The sequence below is a fragment of the Triplophysa dalaica genome, chromosome 8, assembly GCF_015846415.1.
Source record: "Triplophysa dalaica isolate WHDGS20190420 chromosome 8, ASM1584641v1, whole genome shotgun sequence".
Taxonomy (NCBI): Eukaryota; Metazoa; Chordata; class Actinopteri; order Cypriniformes; family Nemacheilidae; genus Triplophysa; species Triplophysa dalaica.
In genome coordinates this window covers 19,851,988-19,879,472 of record NC_079549.1, presented here as the reverse complement: position 1 = coordinate 19,879,472, position 27,485 = coordinate 19,851,988, and the positions used below count along the sequence as shown (strand labels likewise).

Below are 27,485 nucleotides of genomic sequence, written 5' to 3'. Positions count from 1 at the left end.
CTCACTGGCGCCATCTTGTACAAGCAGCGAATTGGATCCTAGATTTTCCAGACGTCCATGATCATCATTTTATCCTAAATGTATATTAAAGGCAAACACTATGCAAGCCAAAATAATCACATTGGTGCACCTTTAGGCTTATGTGACCGGTCAAAATAACATGGTGGTTATAGTAGTTATCACAGGTTTCAGATATTTCGAACCTTAATTACAAAAATTTACGTCTGGAACGGCACTCGAAAGTCGGATATCCAACCTTTGAACTCGTGGCAGATCGATCAGCTCCGACCCTCATACGCCGCGTCATTTAACATCACGCCCTATGCTTCTAGTGAGATTAGCGCGGAGTTTGTGTAAAGGTATGTTAACTAATTTATTCAAATATAAATATCGTTTTAATCACTCTTTTATATGCTGTGGCTGAGTGGAACGCACTGAGGTCGGATGTAATGTTTAGTACAATTAACTATAAACTGGGATGTTCCCACCTCCAGTTTTCTCAAACATATGAACATGCGTTAATAAATTTTGCCTCAAGTGAAATCAAAACAAGTAGTTGAAACCACGTTTTTTATTGGGGATTATCTTGGGTACTCTGGCCATCAAAATAACCAGGAATTCGCTTTCGAAAAAGTTAACGCATTTGCAGAATAATCCTGACGGCCCTGAAACCAGCTCGAGTACATTTAGAAAACTTATCCCATCCGAGAAGCGCTTCATTAGACACGGATGTGAAATTATAACGGCAACTGGGGCCAAACTACAACCCATCTTTGGATGTTGAAGTTTGTTGGTGGTGTGCACCAGGGAAACTTTCGGTTCTGGCTGTGTTTCTGGTATTTGTAATGAAAGGTGCACTTCTTCAATAGCTCTCAGAGCTCTATGATTTCCTTGTGCCACTTTCTGCTGCTGCATCAGCACTTTAATGCTCTTCTAGACAATGACGGATGAGGAAAGCAGCGGCAGAGTAACAGGAATGGAGTTGCTCTCTTTCTTTTGGGCTCTCTGACCTCAGAGCAGCACCTGTTTTCATAGCGGGCGCAGAATAAAGTGAGCATGTCTTCAGCTTTGCCTTTGATAGAGCGAATGTGATGTTTCCACGGGGTAAATGAATAGCTGGGTGTAAAATCCTGCTGTCAGCAGAGAGGAACTGCTCATGTCTGCAGTATCGGAGATCGCACCCTGTGCGACTGTCGGGAGGAGGTTTGCTAACATTAGAACGAAGAAAAAAATCAGCCCACACACACCATCTTTGTTTTTTACTGAATAACACTTTTTTCGCTCTATTTAACAAAATATTTGTCTTCATAAATAATACACCTTTGTAATCCTCTTTCTATCTCTGAAGTCAGAATACACATTAAATGTTTGCAGATATTTACATGTTTATACATTAGAAAGGGCACCTGGGCGTTTTCCCATGTAAAAATGGAACGCACATATTGTAATGATAATTATATTCTCTTAGGAAGGAACAGTGCACTCAGAAATGAAAATTCTGTTACCGATATCGTGTAACACAACAGACATTATTAACCATTCACCCAATCATTTTCTAGAAAAAAGACCAGTCCAGCATCTCTCGAGTGGCCGGATGGAATAACAGGAGGGTGAGTAAATTATAGAATTGTCATTTTTAGGTGTACTGTTCCTTTAAACAATAGACCTAAGAATGTTAAATATCTTTTAATGTCCCTCAGTGCCAAGTAATAAAAGCTGATTGTTTTGACAGTATGTTTTCCTCCATTACAGGTGTTGTTTGTTTGTTTTCAGGCACAAATTCATATAACAGTTTTGTTTAGAAAAAAGAACAATCTTTCACAGCTTCCAGCTACAGTTAGTCAGTGTCTCAAAAAAAGAGATGTTTCACCTTTACAAAATCGACAGTGAAGGGCAGAGACATTGACAGGTTTTGAAGGCCATGTGCACAGAGTCAGATCTCAGAAGCATGATGCATAACGTCTTTTCGTCGTCAACAGAAGGAGCCGGTCCGTCCTTATGAATCAGGAACAAGACTGCATGAGGAGGTACAAATAAGATCTCTTCCACGTCATCAGGCCGAACCACTGTGAGTTCCTTGTGATTGTCAAAAGGGAGCGGAGGGGAAATTCATAAACAAAGCCAGGAGGGTGTTTTACGTGTCTCGGCTGATTTTCAGTCAATAAATAAGCAATAAGAGACAGTTTTAGTAATGACCTCAGGAGGTCCCGTGCGGAACGAAGTACCTAAGCAATAAACAGCTGTTAAAGAACGTTTGAGGTTAATATAAAAAGATTTCAAAACTGCATTTTGATCACATAAAAATTCAAGGACACAATTTGTTTCAATAGTGCGAGAGTATGTGAATTAGGGTGAATATCACGAAAGATTTCCAGAACTACTTGGGTCACATTTGATCCCAAAATGGAAAAATAACTATTTGCCGTTTCTTAACATCATTTTTAAGAAAATTAAGCACATTTTCCTGTCAGCCATCATAGTAATGTAAAAATCAATATATAGTCACTGTCCTTCTGAAACCTTGTATGTCTTTATTCGCTGTTTTTCAGAAACTGGAAAAAATTATGAAATACTGTGTTGTCAAAGTTGACAAGCACTTTTTAGTTCCTTTTATTGTACAGACACTTGCAAAACCCAGCGAACAAACATAAAGGGATGATTAATAGTACTGATTTATAGCAAAAAATAAAAATGACAAAATATGGAGATAAGAGGTTGCAGCAGCGATATTTTAATTTTGTCAAGTATTTGGGTAGTTGACAAATATACATGTGTCCTGTGGTGTGACAGCAAAAATGTAGTCAACAAACCTTTATAATATATTATTTTAAATGGTTAATGTTCATATTTATAATATTAAAAAAGCATAAGAGACATTTACCTTCATTGTTATTTTTTTCTACGTTTTTGCTTTCACACAATAGAACACATTTACGGTATATTTGTCAACTACCCATACATACATGGTCGAAAGTGTTGTACTGTAATATTTTTTACTAAAATATAGTAATACTGTATATACTATCGGATTAGATAAAAATAGGAATTTGTTGGGACCTCCAAAGTTTCTTTCTGAAAAACATTTGGGAATGAAACTACAATACAACTTCTTTACAGCTGGATAACATAAGTTCATGGCAGGAAAAATCTAAGGTGATTCAATTCTGGATTCAAAAGATCACTTTGAGCTCATTTTGATGTTAAAGTGAAGTGCTAGATGCATCTATCTAGAACATAAGTTGAGCAGAAAACTCCATCTGCAATGTGATTTTATAAAGAGTTCTGTGATCATTGGAATGACTGTAAGTAACAAAACTGAAAAAGTCTTTACATAAGACTACATAAGAGGAATCTTCAACTCACGTTCAGAGTGTATTCAGTTCGTATTTAATTCTGTTCTTTTATCATTTACTATACTCTATATGGGATTTATGGACTTTTACATTTCATTATTTCAATGGAGACTTTTATGATGTGTTGACTTACAGGATGAGCCTTGACATCCATCTTGAGCTGTAGGGATACAACAGACTTAACTGAAAGCTCAGATATGGTAAAAGGCGGTGGATGAATGCGTAATGTTTAGATGTCGCACCTTATAGGGGGAGTTCAGGCAATTGCAATCGTTTTCCTCTAATTATCGAATCCTCAGATCCGTTATTAAGCAGCTCATCCATCAATGCTTTTAGAAGAGTCTAAAAGGTTAAAGGGAATGAATTTTCTCTAGTACGAATCGCAAGTGCTTGGTGAAGCTCCTTTTGAATTAATTTATGTATTAATCATTTAAAAAAAAACGGAAATAAAAATCAGGAAAGTAGATGTTTTTGTAAGAGGCTCCTTGAGCAGATCTATAGGCGCTGCTTTTGCTAAATCTGAATTATGGCCGCCACTTACCCGCCGTGCTTTTCACATGCGTGTTACTAAACAACCATCGGCGAACGTGGGCTGAAAGAGGCTCTGAATGTGTTTAGAGGTTCTTATTGGTTTAAGTGCTTCTCAAAGTGCCTCGATCAAAATCTCTCCTCTTTACTGAAAGCGGAATTGCCGTGCAGCGTGGTTGCGCATGCACCGAAGATCAAAAGAAGTGTTTTTCACTGTTGCTTTGAAGCACAAGACCGTATGTAGATTCGTTCCTTTGTTTTAGCCCTTCGAATGCCGGGCTTTGTGTCTGGGGTACACAGGGCAGAGGCGGGTAATTTATCACAGCATATTGCCTGATTAAGGAAAATTAAAGTAAGCTGCTTTGGGTCGATTAATTGCTTAGATAACAAGTTCAAGCTCTTAGCCTCTAGAAAAGCTTGTTTGTTTGGGATTGGAAGAGAAAAACAAGGGTATTCCGAATCCAGACAGATGCGAAAACTCTGCATTACTGCAGATATTTATAGTGCATACATATTATGTTCGGTAGCTTTATCATTGTCAAGGTTCTTTGAAGCCTCTTAGATAAATAGATCAGGGGTCGGCAACCTTAGGTGCTTGTGTTTAAAATAGCAAACAAAATTTGGGATGAAACTTAAAGTTGTAAAACATCTGAACGACTATGAAGCTTAATTTATATCTACTTTTGATTTTGGAGTGAAGCGTGACCCAAACAATTTTGTGAACTTCATCCTAGTATGAACTCATCACAGATGAAACAAACGTGTCTGAATTTCACTTTCTGCCAAGATCTTTGTGTGTGTGTGTGCATTTATGTATTTGTGTGTCTCAAGTTGTCCAGTGGTCTTGGTTTTCCAAAGTGATTGTGCGGTCTGTCCAGAAGACATGGCGCACATCTCATCCCGCCCCCCTTCACCGCTCTGGAGGGGTTCCTACGCCGGCTGACCGTTGAGGCATTCCCGCCGCAAGCACTGCGCAGGTTTCCACCAGTCTCCGCTATGGCATCGACAGATGGTGCAGTCGTCCACCTTCACTTCAATGCCAGCTGGGATGATCGTCGTTCCAGCGAAGCAATTTGGACCTGTCACATGGGGGGAAGAAACGAGGAGGTTTTACGGAAAGGAGAAATGAGAGAGCTCTTGGGAGCCTCTTTTGGAGATTCTGGAGTGACTCGAGGCTCAAGGGAGTTTTGAAAGCAGAACAGACACGTGGATGTTTTTCACGGCCATGCACCGACGGGCCTGTTTTTGTAACACTAAAGCTCTTTTGCTCCTCATTCTGCCTCTCCTTTTCGTTTTCTCTAATTCCCTCTCTCTCTCTCTCTCTCTCTCTCTCGCACACCCATCCTCTCACCGCGATGTTTTGCATTCTAATGCGCTACAGGCTGCAGGGCTGCTGTGCAGGCTTGCTGGCACTCTGCATGATCTGAGCACGCTCTGTTCCCTGTGTTGTATTGTAGCTTTGTAGCCCGGACCATGAGACTTGTAGAAAACCTCTCTGACATACAGTACACACAGTTCAACTTTTCAGATGCTGGTATTTGGCTCCAAAAATATTTTTTTATATTTTAAGTCCTAAAAGGAAAGTTCACCCAAAATGTAACATTCTGTCACCAACATGTAAATGATTTTATTGGGTAAATTGTCCTTTTTTGGAAAGTATTTGGGGACTTTTTAAGTCTGTAGCTCTCCATCAAATCATTGTATTATGATATATTTTTTTGACACATCCTGACTAGTCTGACCGTGGTTGCAAGATCTGCGTTTCAAAACCAGCTCAGGGGAAACAGCCCCATCCCAAATATCAATATACCAAATATGCCACTACCACACATAGATTGTATATATAACAGGCACTGTTATGCATTTTACATAAACTTCTTGATTTTCCTCTTAAATTAACCACAGTAGCAGTAATCATAAACACATTCTGTTTATCTAAATAAACTAATTTGTACCTTAAAAATCATTGCTTATCAACAAAATCCTTCTACCTGCGGAGCAAAAATGGCAACAGTTAAAAAGTAGTCAGATTCTGTGGGAAAAGGACGCACCTGGCAACCCTGAGCCTGACAGCAATATCAACTTTTTTATATTTTTTATATATATATTTTCCAACTTTTTGTCCTATTGTTACAAAATATATTTTTTATGTTTTGTTTGGGCGACACCAGTGGCAAAAAGCAGTAGTATTTTAATAAATGATCAGAATCAAATCAAAAGTGAAATATGCTGGGCACATTTTTACAATAATACATATATATATATATATATAATAATATATATTATTTTACAATAATTTCCCTGAGATAGTTTTATGGGACTATAATGTATTTTTTACTGGCTGAGGGTGACCAAATTTATCCAAAAGATTCGGCTGTGCCTTGCAAGTAATTGACATAAAGACATTGCCATGGGATTTTTGACGACGGTCATTAGCATTTTAAACATGTTTGCTTTAAATAAGTGCAGGAAATGTTTTTTAATGTCTTCCAAAACTACATCTTATTAAAAGTGGGGCAAATGATAGGTGATATCAATATTATGCTGATGGTGGTCTAGGAGTTTGTGTTTAGGTTTTGTGTTAAAATGCATGTCTCTATTGTGCTGTCCAGTAAAGCTTAAGTGTCTTTAAAGTCAACATGAAATATAAAGTGACTTGTAATAAAAAAATGTAATAACTGTAGAATGTTTCTTTTTCAGTTGACATAATGACCCCCTTTAACATCCATCTCATCCAATCACCTGCCTCCATTCTGAAAGGTAATGCCTACTTTTTACATTTTAATCAATTCCCCTGGGATAAACACCTTTTTGTTTTAGCTGAACATACACTTTAGAAAGGCATAAAATTATAAAAGCAAAATGGGTTGTAAACAGCATTTCATGTTGACTTTTAAGGAAAGAAGTCCTGTAATTTGCCATTTTGGCATCTACCCCATGCAACAAGAAGGAACGAACAAAAGTGTCTGTTTGTCCACATTATATCAACTCAATGCAGGCAATACAATGAATCTTGCTTCTTTAGTTAAAAATTTCACAGTAAGTTAAAAAGATGTACATTCAGGATTAACCAACTAAGTTTGGAAAAACAGACCGTTTTCTTCAGCCAATTTACTGAGTATTGTGATTTATTCTTTTCACTTTTCTATGCGTGGTCCAACTCCTCGTGTCTGGTAAAGCACGTACCCTCACAAGACCCTAAGGGAGGATTGGTGTTTGTGCGAGACAATTCTGCTCATCCAATCAAGTTAGACTAAAACTGTCCAGTCAAAATCCCATTAAATATTAATCCTTTTATATTGGTTTACATTTAGGCTTTATACTTATTGATCTTATGTAAGAGAATCGTTTTTTAAAGAAACATATCTTGTAAACAATTTAGAAAGTCAAAGTGAGTTGTACATAAATGTAAAAATCTCTAAGCATTTAAAGAGATTATACTGTAGTGTTCTAAATAATTAATTATTATGGATTTTTTTTATTAAAAATATCTGTATTGTAGGGTATGATGATCACAGCAGTGTTTTGGAGACTTTCTATCGGCATCCTTCATGTGGGTAGCTCAGATCTACTAGAGGCAACCCAAACTAATAGTAAATTATTGCCAATGTTTGTAAATACATTGCGCCATTAAGATTTGATAGAGGAAATAGGTGTTTTGAGCTCTTGTCAATGGTAATGTGGTTTATTTTTCATATTAAATGATTTGCACCAATCCAAATATCAAAAGACATGTTTAGGTTGATTTCCCTGGAAAGTGTAAACAAAACTTTTTTTGATGACCTGTCCAGTCCACCAAAGCAGCCTTTTCCAAAACAGCGAGGAACCTCAGAGTCATATTTGATGAACAGCTGTCCTTCAATGATCACATTGCAAAGACGATGCGGTCATGTCGATATGCCTTATTCAGCGTTAGAAAGGTTGGACCCTATCTCACTGAGCATGCAGCATAACTCCTTGTCCAGGCCCTGGTAATATCAAGGTTGGACTACTGCAATTCTCTCCATGCTGGTCTTCCTGCAAAGGCTATGAAACCACTCAAGCTGGTTCAGAACGCAGCAGCACGCCTTGTCTTCCAACAGCCCAAAAGGGCTCAAGTCACACCCCTTTTCATCTCTCTCCACTGGCTACCAGTTGAAGCCTGTATCAGATTCAAATCACTAATGCTTGCCTACAGGACCATCACTGGATCTGCACCGGCATACTTTTACAACCTTCTACACTACTACATCCCATCAAGATCCCTGCGTTCAGCAAACCAGTGGTTCTTGTACTGCCTTCCCTTAAATCGCTTTCCCGCTCATTCTCATTCACAACTCCTTCCTGGCGGAACATTCTTCCTAGATCGGTCCGGTCAACCACATCTCTCACAACTTTCAAAATACGACTTAAAACCCTTTTCTTCTATGAATACCTGACTGATAAATGAGAAAAAAAATAAAAACTAACCCTCTCTCTTTCTCTCAACAGTTAGTGGTCTAGCTTTTTTTGTAACTAGTAACTTTGTATTGGTACCTATTGCATTATTGCTCCTGTATGACATATCGCTTGTTGCTCCTTAAACTCTTTTTAAGTCGTTTTTGGATAAAAGCATCTGCTAAATGACTAAATGTTTATTCTAAGTCAGGTTATCTTTTTGTCCAAATAATGGAAGATTATTCCAAGTGTTAGGGAAAAACTTGATTACATAATTACGTTTGGTGCAACACAATTTATTTCTACAGTCTTGTGTGATATAGGCCTCATGACATTTTTATATATGTGTATGTACAACATATATACTCTGTATATGAAGAGTTTGGTTCCAAAATGAGATAAAAAATCATGTTTTTTATTATGTTATCATGTTTATATTGTTTTATTGTGTTAGATGTATTTTTTGTTAAAATGGCTTAAATCAAAACAGACCAACATCAGTTTGATTGATATTAATTGGAATGCACAATAAAAAAACAGAGTAATCTAATTTTGGAACCAAAATCTTCATATATTTGTTTGATATAAAAATTTGATATATTGAAGTCAGTTAGGAAGTAAGGTATTTAATACTTTCAGCCCTAAAAACACAAACGGGGGCTTCAGAAGGACTGCTGATTTAACTAGACAATATTTGTGGAAGTATTCTCGATGTCAGTGAAAGTCAGCGGGGCTGGGCATCGAGAGCGTGTTCAAGCATCATGACCTCGCTCAACTGGGGAAAACAACTGGATTGCCATTTAAACACATCACAGACATGCTAATAGACTCGCAACGAGGCGGCAGGGTTTGCAGTGCACAAATTGCTTTACACCAAGAATATTTTGCACGCTCTCAAGAGACCTTAAGGAGTTACATGCTCTGGAATATTTGATTTCCATCAGTAAAAATTATGAGCAGCTGGCAAAAGTGCAAAAGCAACCAGTTAGCGAGAAAGAGGAAGGGGAATAGTGTAGATGTGTGACTACTAACCAAAAGCTGTAATTCATCGTTCAATTTCCTGTATCCTTAGCTCAAGGGCACCATGGCCAGGTCTACCAAACATGTTTTGTCTACTGTATGTTATGAGTCTAAGTCAAGTCTCAATGATTCTCAAATGATTTTAGTAAACCCTTCACGTTCTTTGCTTACAAGCATAAATCCAAGAATCGTCCATCTCTGGTACCAAACAAATAATGGACACATTTGGTGTTAGTATTATTATGTTGATCCTTGTGAACTGAGACAACAGTCAGTTGTGAATCCTGACTTCACTCTGATGTATGCAGTGAATACAACCCATATATATTTTTTTATTTATAAATGGCAATTGCGGTTTAATTATCACATTAGGCCATATAGCAAATAATGAACCGTGCAGCCCTAAAGCCAACCGTTTACAGCTCACTTGTTGCAAATCATACATGTAGCCGCCACCAAAATAAATGTGTTGCATTGGAGACCCACATCATTGCCCTCATAGTAGCCTGCAACCCACAAGCTACCAATTACTATGGTAACCACTAATGCCAGTGAGAGATGGGTGCCCACGATTGGCTCACCCACATAGAAACATGGCCAATTGTCTTTCCAACGATGCATTAAGTGAGATTGGTATTGCTGCATTAGTCCACATTAACACGGTTTTAAAAGGCGGCCTCAAGTGCTGCGGTTTAGAAGCATGATTCAACAATTAACACTCAGTGGTTATTAGCTTACAAGCGTGCACATCGCGTTTTCATGAGGCTTAATCAAACCAATCCTTTTTTTAGGGTTATTGGGCACAAAAGGCTTGGATTCCAGTAATGTTTATCAAATTACTTTCCCCAAAAATGAAAATTCAGTCTTCATTTACTTATCCTTTATGTTGCATTCATTTAAACCCTTTGGATTTCTTTGCTGAAACTCAAAAGGAGATGTTATGTTATAGGACTGATAGCCTGAGACTCTAAATATTAATAATGTACTATAATGAAAGATTTAATGAATGTGGATAGTGACTGGGTATTATGGTGTTTAACATTCTGCTCTTTGTCAAAAGAGCAGAAAGCCAAAACAGGTTTGGAGAAACATGAGTAATTTCATAATTTTTTTATTAAAAGACTTGGGTAATTGTGGCATTTCCTTAGTTTCCTAGTGCACTAAAAAGTAGACTTTATTGCACTAAGTACAATTTATTTAAGTACACTTCCAAAATGTAGAGTATTTAAAGTGCTTTTGTCACAGTAATTTTGTACTTCATATACAAATATATTGTTTTTTGTACTTCATTTTGTCTCCGAATAGCACAGTAAAGTATACTTAGCTGCATAAGTTTATCTTACGAAGACGAGCTAAATCCTATTCTTTTGTATACTTTAAGTACATATAAGTGGATTAAAGATGATTTCATCTAAACAACATCAACAAACGTAACTGCGCGTGCACACTTTTATTACCCCAACTGAACGTCCGGTATATATTCACAAACAATAGAGTACCTGTAGATTATTTCTGATAAAGATCAAAAGAAACCAAGGAGAACCGTTACTTGGCTAAACTTCTCTCTCCAATATTTTGAATTTAGACTCCAATAACAAACTCAATCGCTAGATGTCAGTGTACTACCATACGGTTTCTTTCAATGAGACCAAACTACTGGACCCATTCAACAAATTGTTTATTTATTAAAATGAACTTACAACAAAATTCAACGAATAGTTTATATATTATATTATATTAGCACTTATTAAATAGTAAAGTAATAATTATATTTAATAGGAACTTAAATAAGACAAAAATAGACGCTAGCCTAACACTTTAAGTTAACCGGGGTCAGGTGTGCGTGTGTCCGATGAAACGGTTTATAATGCACATTTTGAAACAATGGGTTGAAACAAAACACAACAAGAGTTATGCTAAAAAAAACGATGGAGCCATATCTGAATTTTGATAGACTGAGACTTTGCAACCATTGTCATTGCTGATCTTTTTCCCAAACCCTTCAAGACTGGAATAAGGTCTCTTGACATTTACTGTCTCAGTACATTAATATAAAACAACCAGAGAGATTACATGACGGACGATGTTTTTGACTAAACTTATAAGAAGTGAATAAACTATGAAAGATGCAAAATTATTTCAGTGAATAAACCTGCATATTATAATTTCTTTTTACATTGAATTATACATTTTATTTACAAAATCGCTTATTGCAATAATTTTAATTCACTCTCAGTAGTTAACATCTGCTTTTCAATAATAATATCTATCATTTTACGAATACATTTTATAACTTATCCTCATATCACTACATACTGATAACAGGCCAACATGACTGAATTGCGGTGTTACTGCATTAAGCTGTTTGATGTCCTAAATTTCACGATCATATTCAAATAAATAAGTCTGTTTTGACTAAGATGTATTGAGTTCTGAAAGTTACAGTATGTTTTCAAAGTACATTGCACTCTTCAAAGATCAAGGGAAATGGGATTCCTCAGGATATGACCCGCTTAGAGATCTTTGGAGCAGACTCGACTGCGTCCTCCAGGGGATGGACTCTACCACAGCCTCCCTAAAATGCCACCACCATGAGCTCGTCACGGCACCCTGTCTGCCTGGATTAGTTCTCCTCCAGCCCGCGGGATAGGTTTGTGTATCCGCGTGTATGAAAGGATAAAGCCACAGCGAGTCTCCGTTAAGCATCTATACCTTACACCACACTTCAGATTGTAACGTGGATCCTGGAGAATGTAGGTCAATGTGTGCCAGAAGGGAACAAGACAGGGAAATTTCATAGATTTTTAAGTTGCAAGATAAGATGTGATTTCTCTATACTTTCAAACACATCTCTTGAGACTGTCTAAAGACGAGCTCGGTTTTTACTGCGCATTGAAACTTTGCTGCAATTTACAAACCTTGTGTAGTTTTGTTTTGATCAAACCCATCACGTCAACCAAATGACTGTTTGTCTGACGGGGTCATGTATTTAGCGTTTTTTTGCGTAAAAATAGATTTCAGTCAGATCTCAAATTAAAGACCAATATACGAGTCCAGAAAAATTGTTATTAAAAGTTGAGACATTTTTCATTATTATGGTACTGGCCAGATACAAGATTACCTTAAAAACAAGGGCTTTCGTTTTATTTTTATGAATAAGACTGACATAGCATATCACATATCTAATTAAAAGCCCTCATAAAAATATAAGAAGTTAAGTCCATGGCCAGGTTTCTCGGCCAATAAACATCATGCCGATCAGCATTCTTTGAATTCGACTGGTTCAGTGAGCTTGTTTGTGAGAGGGAAACATGCCCTCCGTGTCAGGCTGACTCAGGCATATCTTCTGCCCTTGGCCATCCAGTGAGCCATTGGAATCCAATAAATGTAATTTTGGGATCAGTCCTTGCTGACTACTGCATGAACACTCAAGAGATAGAGGTGTCCCCACTGGCCAATTAATCCGTATTTGCATGGTCTTAATCAATAGGACACTGTTTATCTGAACCAAATTTCCCCTGTAATTGAGCAGAGAATTAGTAATCAGACCTGGAGATTCTCCGATGCAATAGAAAGTTTCATTGGATTGAAAACGACCTGTTTGTGGAGTTCTGTGTTTATGAGGACAAAATTATTTTAAAAATCGATTTAGTTTGGGCCCTCGTACTATGTATTTTGTAGACGTCTTGGGATGGCATAAACAACACTGGTTCAATGCTGGTCCAGCTACCCCTCATTTACACATGCTTGTGCTACCGGAACTGATCACGGTCATTCTAGTCAATGCTTGTGTTTACACCATAAGCCCTGCGGCAGGTTTCAAAAGCGTCGCTAAAGAGATGCGCATAGTCTATTTTTGACGGACCCTGCGTCCAAACCGAACAGCAGAAACAACATAACAGGAAAAAAAAACAGGTCCTTTTCAAAATAAACACCCTGTGCAGACTCCCCATCGAATGACAAAAGAGTTTCAATATTTTTCCTATCTAAAACTTGACTCTTCTGTACTCATATCGTGTGCTAAGACTGGCGGAAAATGAAAAGTTGTAATTTTCTAGGCTGATATGATTAGAAACCATACTCCCATTCCGGTGCAATGATCAAGGAAGTTTGCTGCAATAACATGGCAGCAGCAGGCAACAACTTTCCCTTATGGTTACTGATCATCAGCTTTTTTTAATTGTGACCCTTAAGCCACAACGATCACAGCCATCTCTCTGTTATTTCATGACCACTGATTTTTACCAGCCAGCAGAACAACTAACTTTCCTTGGGGAATACGGAGCAAGTCTTTTATAATACACCTGCAGCATTTTTTGTCTAGTCTATAAACCTAAAATAGGAAACAGGTTGATCTTACCGTTTTTACAGATGGGGCAGCATTGCTCTGGCTCGTACACTGGGTTGACACATTCTGGTACAGCACAGTCAGCAACCACACAGTGTACTTCGTTATTTGGCTCGCAGCGACACCATTCACAGGCCGAGGGCTGAAGAGACAGTGACACAGAACAACTTTTAAAGGTCTGGCAAAAACACATTACAGTTTTGAAATCAACATTTACACTATTTACTTCTTTAGTGCATATTTCTAGTCTTATCATACATGCTTTATCAATGTTCATGATTTCAAATTGTAAAATGTTTTCCTTTATATTTGAAGAGTGCATTTGCAAAAACAGATAACTCTTAACTCTTAAGATAACTTTTTTTTAAAACATGTTTGTTTGCGTTCCAATTAATTTCAGTCAAACTTCAGCTTGGTTGTTTTGATTAGGTAATAATAACAGAAAAATCAGCTTACTAACAATAAAACAAAAAACCAAGATAACAATAAAAAAAACATGATTTGGGAAATGTATTTGAGGCGTCATCCGATTGAAAGAGTTGTGAGTGAGTGCGTGTGTGGGTATCCAGTCTCCACACTGCATACCCATATTTTACCTGTAAGTTGCATTCAGGAACATTTTCTTTTTTATTTCAGCCATGTTTTGCGATGCATGATCTCACAGCATACCATTGTCAATTTTAATCATATAATATAATTTCCAAAAAACTAATTTGTTGACAGTGAAAATGCTAATGCAAAGGAGGCCAGTGAGAGAGAGCTTTGCAAGTAAACCTGACTCCCCGACTTCAAGGAGTTCTCCAATGAAAGACGCTTAGCCTCCCCATGAGAGCATACGTCTCCCATACCGGACCCATGTTGGTTTGAGGGTTCAGTAGGATTAGTTATTCTAGTCATTTTGGAAAGCCACTAGCTACAGGATTAATCCTTGTTCATAGGTATAAATGTATTCATTATATTTATTAAAGTTGAATGATTTGTAGCATCTCCCCGTGCCTCGGGGGTTTTTCTCAGGGTACTCCGGTTTCCTCCCCTGGTCCAAAGACATGCATGGTAGGTTGATTGGCATCTCTGGAAAAATTGTCCGTAGGGTGTGAGTGCGTGAGTGTGTGAGTGAATGAGTGAGTGTGTGTGTGTGCCCTGCGATGGGTTGGCACTCCATCCAGGGTGTATCCTGCCTTGATGCCCGATAACTCCTGAGATAGTCGCAGGCTCCCCGTGACCCGAGGTAGTTCGGATAAGCGGTAGAAAATGGAATGGAATGAATTTGTAGCATCAGGCTCCCCGTGACCCGAGATAGTTCGGATAAGCGGTAGAAAGTGGAATGGAATGGATTTGTAGCATTTATTGGTAATATCATGTATATTTATTGACACCCCACCCCGGACCTCACTAATTTTCAAAGCCTGGCTAAGGCCATGCGTAGACACACTAGAAAAGTTCAAGGATTTTCGAATATCCACATAAAAAGCGTGAGGATACGTAACAATCCTTTTGTGTCAGAAAAGTGAAACGCACTGACTTTTAAACCATTGATGCAACCGGGAGATATTAAAAACAAAAGGCAAGCATCTAAACTACACTATATCAGTGTTTTCGTAACCCTACTCCTGAAGATACTGCCGTTTCGGGTGATGCTGCAGCTGCAGAAGGTGCTACAGAAAATGATCCCGAGGAGGCTCATGCTACGCTACACACAGGGTCCCACTCCGTCATGATAGTGTCCCAGGTCGCAATTGCGTACTCTGTTAGCCCGCTAGTGTATTAACGCCATACTTTCGGCTGAAAACTCACCCCCACTTTTAAAACCACTTAATAAAATGAGCATATTTGTTATCATTAACATAACTGTAAGGGGATTGTTGGCATATTAAATTGAATCTAACAAAGCCAACTTCACAAACGTCAGTTTGTGTGGTGAATCAATAAATTATGGAGAAAGGGAGAAAAACATATACTACAATGAATATAATTGTTTTAATAAATGAGAACGCATGGCCAGCCTTGTAAAAGTCAGGCTGGAGACGCTGTCAGCAATCTATACGGTACTTGATGAAACTGCACAAATGTTCATTATAAATCTTTAACTATCAATGTCAATAATAGACTCAATTTGCACTCAAAAGTGTGATCCAGTGTAAAAAACTTGGCTAAAAATAGTTATTTGTGATGAGCATCAGAGTTTGATTTTTACCATTTAGTTAAAATATGATTCACTGTACCATCTTTTTCTTACATTTCTATGAGCTGAAGAACCCTTTTTCGCCACAAAGAATATTTTTGTGAAACAGAAATGTTATTACTGGATTAAAGGTTCTTTATGGAACGATTTCGACAAAAATGGCTTGTGAAGTTCCTTGATTTTTAAGAGTGTAAATCGAGTCCTTTCTTACAATTTTTTTGTTTTTATTAAAAATCCTTTTTTACTTGGAAAGTTCACTATAAATTGTTGGCTGTAATTAAAGGAATACTTCATCCAAAGATGATTTTATTTTCATCATTTACTCGGATTGTTCCAAACCTGTATAAATGTGTTTGTTCTGCTGAACACACAGGAAGATATCTGGAAGGTTTTCAAATCTCACCCCCATTGAGTCCCATAGTATTTATTTTCCCTTTTATGGGAAAAAATGCTAGGTGAGATCTGACATTCTTCTAAATTTCTTCCTTTGTGTTCACCAAAACAAAGACATTTATACATGTTTGGAACAATCTAGGTGAGTAAATGATGATAGAAATAAACTATTTGGGTGAAGCATCCCTATAATATGAATGTTCACTTTACACTTATAAGTTTAAATAACGATAATGATGAATCATAAATAATAAAACTGAAAAGCATCCAACCAATGAAAAACGACACTTGCATGTCTGTAATAAAATACACTGCTTCATTTGCTAAATATTACACGAAAACACCAAAGGTCGAGATGAAATACTCAGTTTAAATCATAAACAGTGCCTTGTTAAGGTTGGTCAAAGGACCTTGTGAGCATTAAGGATGAACTTAGTCAGCATTAAACTGTATTTCTGGCAAACTCTGAATCTTTGTTTATTTGTTATTGTTAGTAATGGGTCTGAAAGGCCAGTGTGCTACAGAGGTCTGATTGGGTTGACTAGTGCAGCCTTACTTCATTTTCAACTCAACTCTGTAGCTCCGTCAAAGTGATCGATGGCCTCTCCGCAGCCTCTCTCACAGGTCTGTTTTTTCTTCACACAGAGAGTTTTGAGAGACGACCTTTTCAAGGAAGTCTCCGGGTGGTTTAAAGTAGCTCTCACTTCCTGATAATTGAACCAGCCGTGCCCAACACGACCAAACTCAGGAAATCTATTTTCCAATTTACATATTTGTTTTCCAATTTACATATTACACATTATCCAATTTTACTTTCTCTCATTTGAAGTTCTGTAGTGGGTTTTTTTTCATGCCAGTATTGTAAAGTAATGATCTTTTGATTGTGGGGTTATTATAATAATTCACAGGTAATGGCCGACTGTTAGGCAATGGGGTCCTCATTTATTCGAATTTCTTATAATCTATAAATGTATTACGTTTTCCACACATTTGCATTAAAACTGCTGATTCATCTCCCCTTCATGGATAAATGCCAGCTAATCTTTGAACTCATTTGTGGAATAGTTAGAAGATCTCACGAATACATCATGCATCTGCAGTGCCTAAGCAAAACAACATTTCGGCTGTATCACAGTGGTTTTGTACACAGTACAGTACTTCCATGCATCTGTAAGTTACATAATTTGGTGTGAGGTAAAAAATTGATCATTATCTAATTTACATGTACATAATATTTAAACACAAACTGTGAATCCTTTTAACTAACCCCCAAAACGTAAACTGTTTAAAGTCAACAAAAAGTGCTGTCGGTAACACATTTTAGCATCATAAACTGACATATTTTTGATTGAAACATGATGATTGAAAGACAAAAAAATGCCTTCAGGATTTGATTTTATCATAAAATGTGGGGGAGCTGAAATACAGTTATCAAATAATGATCCTTTTATTTTTATGTATTATCAGGAGTGATGTGCACAATAAGACTACAAGAACAAAACAGAATTAATTTTGATATAATTTTGATATATGTCGACAAGAAAACTGTCTGGATTCAGTCATGGATTCAGTCATATTTGCTGAGCTGTGTTTGTGCGACTGTCATTTTTATGTGCGGCAGACATTTAGAAAAAAGGGTGAGTAGTTCACTCCATTATTTTATTTTGCTTCATAAAAGCCTCTATTGAAAATTGTATTGATAAACAGTTTTACGGTGTATTTTTTCGTGCTGAGTTCAGCATGCGAGAACTCTCCTCGCTCAGTGCTGTCAGTCTGAATGCTGAAACAGTGTGAAACGCTTCCTTGAAATCCACTCTGTGGCTGATCCAACTTGTTCCGTTCATTCATTTCAATTATTCAAAGAGTGACATTGATTACTGTTTGTGCCAGCATGGTTCAGACATGAAGGTCTCGGGACAGTCGGAGGTTAGGTCCCCTGTCCTGACTGCGGTCGTGACCTTTAGTATCTACACATTGTGTATGGGGAAGAAACACTAATAATCCTCTGTTCTCCGTTGATGACAGTATCCTGTCTAGCGGGAACACAGCTTGTGAACTTGCCCATTTAAATCATCTTGTAGGAGCAGAAATACAACGAGGCACGAGTGTCTATTTTTCTCAGTGTTTACTAAGATTAACATTCTTGCTCAGGAATGGGCTCTGATCTTGAACCTTTTGCTTTGTAAAGGGCACTTGAGTCATGAATTATTATAAGATATGCTGTAACAATGGTGTTGTTGTGCATATTGTGTACAGCTGGAAAGATTTTTTTGTGCATCTACTTCAGGATCGAGGAGTTTTACGCATCCTAAAAGGATCTACTTATGTTCCATACATGTTAATATAAAACAACAAGAAAATGAGGCGGGCTTCTTCAGAAACAAAATTCATAGTCCGCCATTAAATACATAAATGCATACACTACTGTATACACAATATGTATGCAAGAAGCTGTCCAGTTATGTATTGCATGTTTCATATAATAAAACTAATATTAGGAAGACTTCACTTATTTTACACCTTACCAGTAACAATACGTCTAATGGGCTCTCAGTTTAATGTAAATGGCATGTTCTCTTGATATTTTAAGTTCACTGTCTTCCTGCTCTCATATCCCTTATATAAACTTTGGTGAAACTTTGTATGTGTGCTTAAAAAAAGGCTGTGATGAAGCATTTTGATGTCATTTGATGTTGGCGATAAAAATAGAGATGCAGAAATTCTTCATTCGATGGACAATTTGTAGCCAGCATCACTTTCCCAATTCTGCCCTGCAAACTATATAAATATTTAAGTAGATCAGTATTTCTGAGAATAGCTAACTCCATAATATATATTTTGGTGTTTTCATGACAATGTATATTACTCTACATATGTACATAGTACCGTAGCCTAATATATATATATATATATATATATATTTTTTTTTTTTCTTTTTATGGTTATAAAGTACTATAGGAATAAACTTGAAACATACAGTATATTTATGTTTATGTCAATATGTAGGTGGGATGGGTGTAAAGTGTGAGGATTCAGATTTAATTCCATGGTTGGTTCCAAGTGTCATAATACCAGAAAAGTCATGCTTTGTTAGTTGTTTAACTGGATTTTTAAGCGTTTGAGGAGATCAGTTTAAAGGAATAGTTCACCTAAAAAAAGGAAATTATAACTTGTGTGTGATACTTTCTAAACATTGATCATTACTTTAAAATCACACTTATAGGATCAAACTTTACATAGAATAATTCCCTAAATAAAAGCTATGATAAGGTTTCAGAAGACTTGGAATACAGCACAATTCATATAAACTATTTATACGGTTCCTTTATGTTATTTTCTGGCTGGACATCTGTGGACACCGTGAACTGATAATAGATAAGAGCTGTGTCAAAAATTCCCTTTCTATGTTTTGGGGAAATATAACACCACAGGGGTTTGGAATGACATGAGGGAGAATACATAATGACAGAGTTTTATTATTTGGGTGAACTATTCCTTTAAGGCATCTAACACACTCTTCAGCACCTTTGATGTTGTTAGGGCAACTTCTGATGAACAGAGAATTATGAGGGCATGCTCTAAAGGCGCTGGTGGTGCCCCTGATGGTTAAGCATTGAGCCATTAGTTTGGCGTTCTGGGTAATGTAGTTTCAGGTATGAGGCTCATGCGAAATGCATTCACAAAATGTTAGATTACGATGGGTTGCAAGGGTTGCATACTTGTGTCACCACATAAGCACAACACCAGGAATGGAGAATACAAAGCAGAGAGGATTGTGGGAAAATAAAAAAAGTGACCATCAATTTAAATTTGAAGCATTAGAATTTCACTTGCTGAAAACAGTTCATAGTTCTAGTTTCGTCTGGCCTACTTGGTAGATTTCAATAAGTGATTTAAATTAAAAGTATGCTTCTCCTCAGGCTCTTGTGTCGGAAAATCAATTTAAGCAATTCATTTCAATAGCTTTTTATAGCCGGTTCCCCTCACAGGTGTCTATGTTTGAGTGTACAGTCACTAATTACTGCATTATGTAGCATATGCAGGTGAGAGGGGAACTTCTTTTTGTATAAGAAAGATGGAGAGAGAGGTAGAATTTACTATTCAGCTATTTCTAAGTGCTAAACAGATTACCCTACATATCGGTTTGAATAAAGGTGCAGGGAATGATAGTCTCTGCCATGTGTTGATGGAATTTAAATTGACATAGTTGAATATTCAGCCTGAAAAATGCACCGCTGTCTGTTCTGAGACACCGAACAATAACAACGCAGCGTTCGTTTGTCGAAATGTTGAGCGATACTCATGACAAGACAATTCAAAATCTTGAGGAATTGAGGGTGTCTGGAAAAACAGTTTTTTGTAATAGTAGAGGATTCAGCAAGTAAAATCCACATGTTTGCCCACTTATAAATATATGTAAAAGGATACACATATATATAATTATTTTATTTTGTCTATAAATAATCTCTTAAAGAGACAGTTCACCCTAAAACAAAATGAACTTATCACTTACTCTCCCAGCATTTCCAAACTCTGTCTCTCTCGTGTGAAACACAAAATGAAAATAACAGAATTTACCTGAATGACAAAGCTATTTTTTCTCATACAATGAAAGTGGATGGCGACTAGAGACAAGTGTGGTCACCATTCATTTTCATTGCTTGTAAACAGGCACATTATTTTTACATAATCTTTGTGTTCCACAAGAAAAGTCAGATTTGGAAACAAAAGTGTGCAATGTTCATCTTTAGGTCAACTTTCCCTTTAAGACATCTCTCCAAACGTAATTTGTTGTCACATCTTAAATTTCTCACCCTCTCCCACAGGTATTCCCATCCCTGGTGATCCCAGGCACACAGACGGGATCGTTCAGAGCTCACATCCCGGCCCTAAACTTTCTGCCTGGGATCTGAACTCACCCTATCGTTCTGGTCTCTTGCTTGCAGATGAGCAGTGGCTGGGGGCGCGGCGGTGAAGTGGCTCCCTTCCACGGCTGCTGGGGAACCCTGTAGGTGAAACACCTACTGAGGGTAAGTTACAGAGCGCTTTTGGTAATATAACACAACAGCAGAAAAGGAACCACTTCCCACCTAGAGCCCCAATCCCACTAAAATGGACAGTTCCCCCAAAAATCGAAAATCTGTCATCATTTACTCACTCTCGAGTTGTTCCAAATATGTGTACATTTTTTTTTGTTTTAAACACAGAGAAAAGATATTTGGAAGAAAGCTTGAATCCAAAGAGTTATTGGCCGTCAAAGGTGCCCCCAGAAGTATTATCTTTCCTACATTCTTCAAAATATCTTATTTTGTGTTTAACAGAACAAAGAAATGTATAACGCAAATTGTCCTACTATGGCAGTCAATGATGGCAAGCATTCTTCCCAATATATTTCTCTGTGTTCATCAGAACAGAGAAATCTACACAGATTTGGAACAACTCGAGGGTGAGTTATTGAAGACAGTTTTCATTTTTGGGTGAACTGTCCCGTTAACCTGTCATCTCTATTTTACCACTTAGAAAATAATATTGTTCACACTGCCAGTTTTATGTACAATGAGGCAATCTGGGCAGTTAAAATGACACTGAAAATGTACAGTGTGAATTGCAATGCACTAAAAATGAAATCAGCCAAAGGGGCATCTGCACACAAATGCTTAGCCCCATCTCGCAAGATTTCTGAGCCTTTGTTGCGAGTATCTGTAAAAGAAACATTTACCAAAGGTACAGTTTAGTGGAAATCAGAATAGCTTTCACACAAGCAGAATAGGTGTAGTTCAAATATGTCATCCAATAAAATTTGTTACGCAAAGACATTCATTCAACTGTTGCATTGGAGCCGCTGTAATTTTATTTATATGCTTTATAGGAGACGTGCAGAATAGTGTCAAGAGGTTTGGCATCCCCGTCCAACATTCTCCACCCCACCATTGAGAGAAAGGGTTAAAAGAGGTACATCAACAAAGAAGCCACAAAATTGGCTGCTATACATTAATCTCTGAGGGTTTTGATTGGCAGGATTATACAAACATGCTCTTTTTGACTCTCATTGGCACACTGTAAATAGCAAAACTGGATAAACTATTGACATGCTTTAGAAGAGATTAATTCTGATTCATTCTGTTATGTCGGTCTAACTCCTTTCAAAACACTCAGACGTGGAAACGTGACATTTAATAAACTACATAACTGCTCAGGTCAGGCTGGGTTACACAAGTGTCGATGTGCATCGCTTTGATGTTACACTTCACTTCAAGAATCCGTCGCTCAGCTGTCATCCACAGTGATTAGCGACAATAAAAAGCTCTGCCCGACTGATTGCTCCGGCCCATCCGGCAGCCTCTCTCGGCGCCTGTAAGATTCGTATCTCTGTGGGACTTCTCCCTCTCCCGCCGAGCCAAGTAAATGCACTCTTCTATAAGAACAGCTCCGGAAATGCCAATCTGGCCCACACCAAAGGTTACCCTGTCGGCTTCTCTTAATTGGATCAGCTATCAAGAGCTGTAATGCCCTTTGATTATGCTTCTCAGCTGGACCTCAGTGTTTGCTTTCTAATTCAAAGAGATCTGGCTGGACGCTGGTGAGCGATGATGCCTCATCTCAAATTCAAAAATGAATTCCCCTATTGCTTTACTTTGTTTTGGAGTTTTCGGCTGTGAGATTTTTTGACAGGCCTAATCAAAAGCTTGAAAAAGGCAATGAGAAGCTTGAAGTAAAAGATGTTCGACTCTGGCAGGGACACCACTTAATGTCTGAGAAAATGTGCAGATGAGATGATTTATTGATGGATTTGGTCTTTTTTTAAATAGGCTTATATGGATAAATGTGTGCTGCTGAAATGCGTTTGCATCAGAACGCTACACTAATCTGCTGCCGTCTGACAAAGATGGACAAGGTTTAATCCCGGAGACTTTAATTTAACATGCAATGATTGACATTCACAGTCTTTCCCTAATGCTAGTTATGAGGTAGCCTCAGTACTTGTTAGTGCCCAAGAGAACTATTTCACTTAAAATATTCATACTACATATTGTTAATACATATAATACTATGCTTTTCTAAAAGCTTTTCTCTCGTTCATTATAGAAACAGGTTGATACTTAAAAAAGCAATGTGTATTGCAATAAAATGCTGATTTTGTTTGGCCTGCCGCATGTTAATACGACAGAAATGAAGAGAGATAACATATAAAATGTTGCCAGATGGGAAATACATCACTCAGTGTGAGACTTAGTTAGAGAGTTTCTACACCCCCCTGTAATCTTCACATTAAACACAGTTTAAGCTTTTATCTAGTGGTAATATAGTCTGAGATAATAATCTTTACAATACAATTTAATGTCAAGAGAAATGTTGCATAAGACAAGGCCTGGTTTTACATTGTCTAGAGAATAAAGTCTGTAAATCAGATGTGAGCTTGAGACAAATTCGGGATGTCTTATTCTTGAGAAAGCGTTGAAGTAGATTTAAGATAGAGGCGATACAAATGTGTAAATAAAGTTTCAAAACATCAAAGTTAAAATGACAGGGAAATATTAAATTCTATAGGTTTTTGCTCAATTTATCCTTGAAATAGTATTTTGGCTTAGTGCCATGAAATCAAACTTTACTAATGAATATCCACATTTTACTAATTGTGACAATGAAGTCGATTGAATGAATTCAAAAATGCTGAACGGTACAGAATTTGTTTCCGAGTTCAGATTAATCGCTGCGATGTTGCCAAGAGAGATGAAATCCATAAATGCAACAAGAGCTGGAAATAATCTAAAGGCTGTTCCGGTGCGGTCAAGTCCAAACACTACATTTGTGTGTGATGATTTATTGCTTTGCCCTTTGTGGATATCTAGAACCTAAATTACAGTTTGCAGTAGCTGAAACAGACCGCTTTAAAGGGACAGTTCACCCAAATTATGTCATCATTTACTCTGTAAACATTTATTTGTTCTGATGAACACAAAGATATTTAGAAGCATGTCAGTAACCAACCACTTACTCCCATAGTATATATTTTCCTAACTATGGCAGTGGGATGTGGGATGAGGACTGTTTGGTTACTGAACTTCTTCCAAATCTTCCTATGTGTTTGCTGAACAAAGCAATGTATACAGGTTTGGAACAATCTGGGGGTGAGTAAATGATGACAGAATTAAAATTTTTGGTTGAACTATCCCTATAACCTCAGATATCTTAAAACATAACAGACACCTCAGAGACATGACTCATGACTGCATTTGTTGTGATCACATCATTCACAACAAGTGGGTGGAGTGTTGCTGTGATGACGTGCTGAGAAAAAACTGAACATTTTTTGGGGAAATTTACACTTCACTGTGAGTCTTTCAGTTATTGTAAAAACGACTTAAATGTTTAGTCCTGACCTAACCTAATACCTGTCCGGGAAACTGGCCCATACTCATTTTTGTCAGATGAATCTCCAGTTGGACAGGTGACCGCAGAACAATACTCATGTCCATGGCAGATGGGTCTTTGAAAAAATGATCCATTGCTTTGTTGTTTGATTGATTTGTTTGCTTTGTTTCTCCGATCAATATAAATAACTTAAATCTAAAGTCTAGAGAAAATGCACACAGATGCACACTAGTTTTTAAATGGATTGCTTTGTCAAATGGATGGTTTCTGTGGCACAGCTCTAATCAAATTACATTTGATAGTGATGGATTGAGTTTATCATGATACGATTTTGAGAGTAAAAAAGAATAAAACTTTAGGTAATCCCACAACATCCAATATTGCAGTCATGCTCAGATCCACCCACACCAACACTTGTAAACACACACACACAGGTTTCAGGACTGGAGGGTTAGTCAGTATGGAGTGATGAAAGAACCAGCTAAAAGATTTCATCTCCCTTACTAGTGAATTTTGACAGATGATGCGAGAATTGGAAAATATTTTTCCACATGCAATCTTCACAAGGATGAAATAGATTAAGCGTTTTTGGGTCAAATATTCTTGAAAGAACCAATTTCTGATCCTTTTATAGTTTTTTTGCAATACAAATAAGGTTTTGTGCAATAGATTGTAAATATTACTGTAAGGCTCCATTATGGAACCATACTGAACCATACTTTCACTGTGAAATGTTTTCCTTTAATAGTTTATCCACGTAATGAAAAGCCTATTACACACTTTATGCTGCTCATGCTGAAACATCAACTGGTGTTGTATAGAGATAAGAGTGCTCTGCTTTTTGTAACGTCACATTTCTGATAAGCAGCGTGATCCTACCTTGAATTCCTCCAAGATTTTATACGTTTTCCCTCTATATTCACAGAAGTTTTTGACCTCTTTGCACTCGGGGCAACAGCCGTTGTGTTCCACCTTGGTGCACTTTGGGTGTATTTTAGGGCATTCGGGTTGGTCACAAACGGGTCCGTCCTCCGTGCACACGCACGGGCAGTTCGAGTGGCCGGGGAAGAAGCGTTCCCCGAGCTTGTACACGAAGCCACTGTCGTCCACGCAACCCTTCCCTCGATAATCATCGAAAATGATGTCATTGTTGGCAGTTCTCTCGGTCTCGTCCTCGGCGGTATAGTCCTCGGGGCCGACAGAGGCCGGTGAGACGGCGGCGTTCAGGGAGAGCAGCACGACGCAAATCGCCGGTAGAAAAGGGCCCATCCTTCGCCGCGGCAGTCTCGACGCATTCAAGGAGAGTGTCTCAGGTCCCTTAAGTGGTCAGTTTCCATGCTGCAAATGTGACACTGAAAGGAAAGAAACGTAAACAACCCGTAATTGTGCATACATTTTATTTCGTTCTTTTGCAAGAATGGTCACGATCCAGTATAGACGACAGTGGAGCACACTGGTAAGGAATCATAAGTTATAATTTTGTCTAACTGCGAATGTTTGTTACCTGGACACGGTAAAGTGTTGCAAAAGCACATTTCATCTGTTGTCAGGACAAAGCCAGACTATGAATACTTGATTATAGTAACTGCACGTGCCAATCACTTGTAAAGTTAACCACGTCTATCAATGAAGAGCGTTCCCACAGACAGTAGGTGTGTTTTCCCCATTGCCTTTATGCGTAATGCCGGATCATGATGTCAAGACACTACTTTAAAAACATTAAAAGAAATGGGTTTGTTCGGGAACAGCTAGTGCACAAAGTATCAGATGTGCTCGACAAAGTTCTCTTGCAAATGAATGTCTAATTTGTTTCCAATACGTCTGTGCGGAATTTGGAGACAACAGGTAGCTAGCTCCCCAGCTCCTTACCATTGCCCGAAGCACTGCAGATAGGTGTGCAATGACCATGTCCGTAAATTCTACGCTCTGAATTTCATCTTCTCTAAGAGCCCCGAAGAAACGACACGGTTTCTGTGTCATTAACGAGTGCGTAATGGGCTTTGGTCCAAATGCTTTCTCACCCGTGAAAGCAAGAGAAATTTACCATAAAACTGCACACTGGCAAAGAACGGCGTGAGACTCGCGCTTAGAAAAGCATTAGAGCTGCCAGAATAGAGCACTAGTAGTAAGGGAGAGTTTTGTTAAACAATTAAAGATTCTACCTTTGACAATGTATTTGTAATAAAGTGACTGCATCTAGCATGTTTAACGCATCGTTGCAAATAATGCTTACTTTGAAGATCAATGTATTTGTGTATTTGCCATCATTATCATTACGACTAATGGTGTGACTGAAAGATGGTACGATTCGTTTTGCATTGAAGTATATGGCAACAAACATGAATGCTTCATTTACAGAGACTGGATTAGACTTACCTCGTTGAAATGTCTGGTCTCACTTTATTTTAATCGAAACCGATTAAACGTTAAATGTGAATAAAAAAATCATTCCATTTAAAATGTTGGTGCAAAAATGCGCGTACTCCAGCAGAACCGATAATCCGTACGTCTTTGCGTTAATATTAACAAATGAAAGACAATCAAGCCTCTGCCCCGCTATTTTGCCTTCGACTTTGCAGATGACATATCCAGAAACGTAATTATCCTTCCCCGATCATTACGTGACCCCTCACAGTGTTGTATGGACAACGAAGGAAAAAAGATCCAAAACTGCTGTAAAAATGTACTTCCCTCTTGGGTCGTCTGAACATTCTAGCCATCCGCGGCATTTAAATCAACTCCCAAATACTGCAGGTGGAACAGTAACGCCATTTGGTCTTCAGCACCTCTGCTGAAAATATAACGAAAGATTCCTTCAAGTAATAAGCAAGAATATATTCGATATCAAAACGTCTCCCAGTGTGAAAGTAAG

At 37.8% G+C, this 27,485-nt stretch overlaps 1 protein-coding gene across 2 annotated transcripts; it reads right to left on the bottom strand.

Moving 5' to 3' along the window:
• Positions 1–730: 730 nt before the first annotated feature.
• vwc2l (von Willebrand factor C domain containing 2 like) lies at positions 731–27,485 on the bottom strand. Of its 2 annotated transcripts, none has more exons than XM_056755187.1 (4): positions 26,990–27,485; positions 25,493–25,965; positions 13,678–13,807; positions 731–4,960 (listed from the first exon to the last, which is right to left on the bottom strand). In XM_056755187.1, exons 2-4 carry the CDS (start codon positions 25,880–25,882, stop codon positions 4,812–4,814), a joined length of 669 nt encoding a protein of 222 aa, XP_056611165.1. In that variant the 5' UTR covers positions 25,883–25,965; positions 26,990–27,485; the 3' UTR covers positions 731–4,811. The 2 variants fall into 2 exon arrangements, with proteins under 2 accessions (XP_056611165.1, XP_056611166.1); XM_056755188.1 differs by lacking the exon at positions 26,990–27,485 and adding an exon at positions 26,483–26,605.

Coding starts and splice junctions, on each gene's coding strand:
- vwc2l (XM_056755187.1), bottom strand. CDS start 25,882: ATGGGCCCTTTTCTACCGGCGATTTGCGTCGTGCTGCTCTCCCTGAAC. Junction 13,808..25,492: donor AAATCTTGGAGGAATTCAAG/GTAGGATCACGC, acceptor CTGTCTCTTCAG/CCCTCGGCCTGTGAATGGTG. Junction 4,961..13,677: donor CTGCCCCATCTGTAAAAACG/GTAAGATCAACC, acceptor CCCATGTGACAG/GTCCAAATTGCTTCGCTGGA.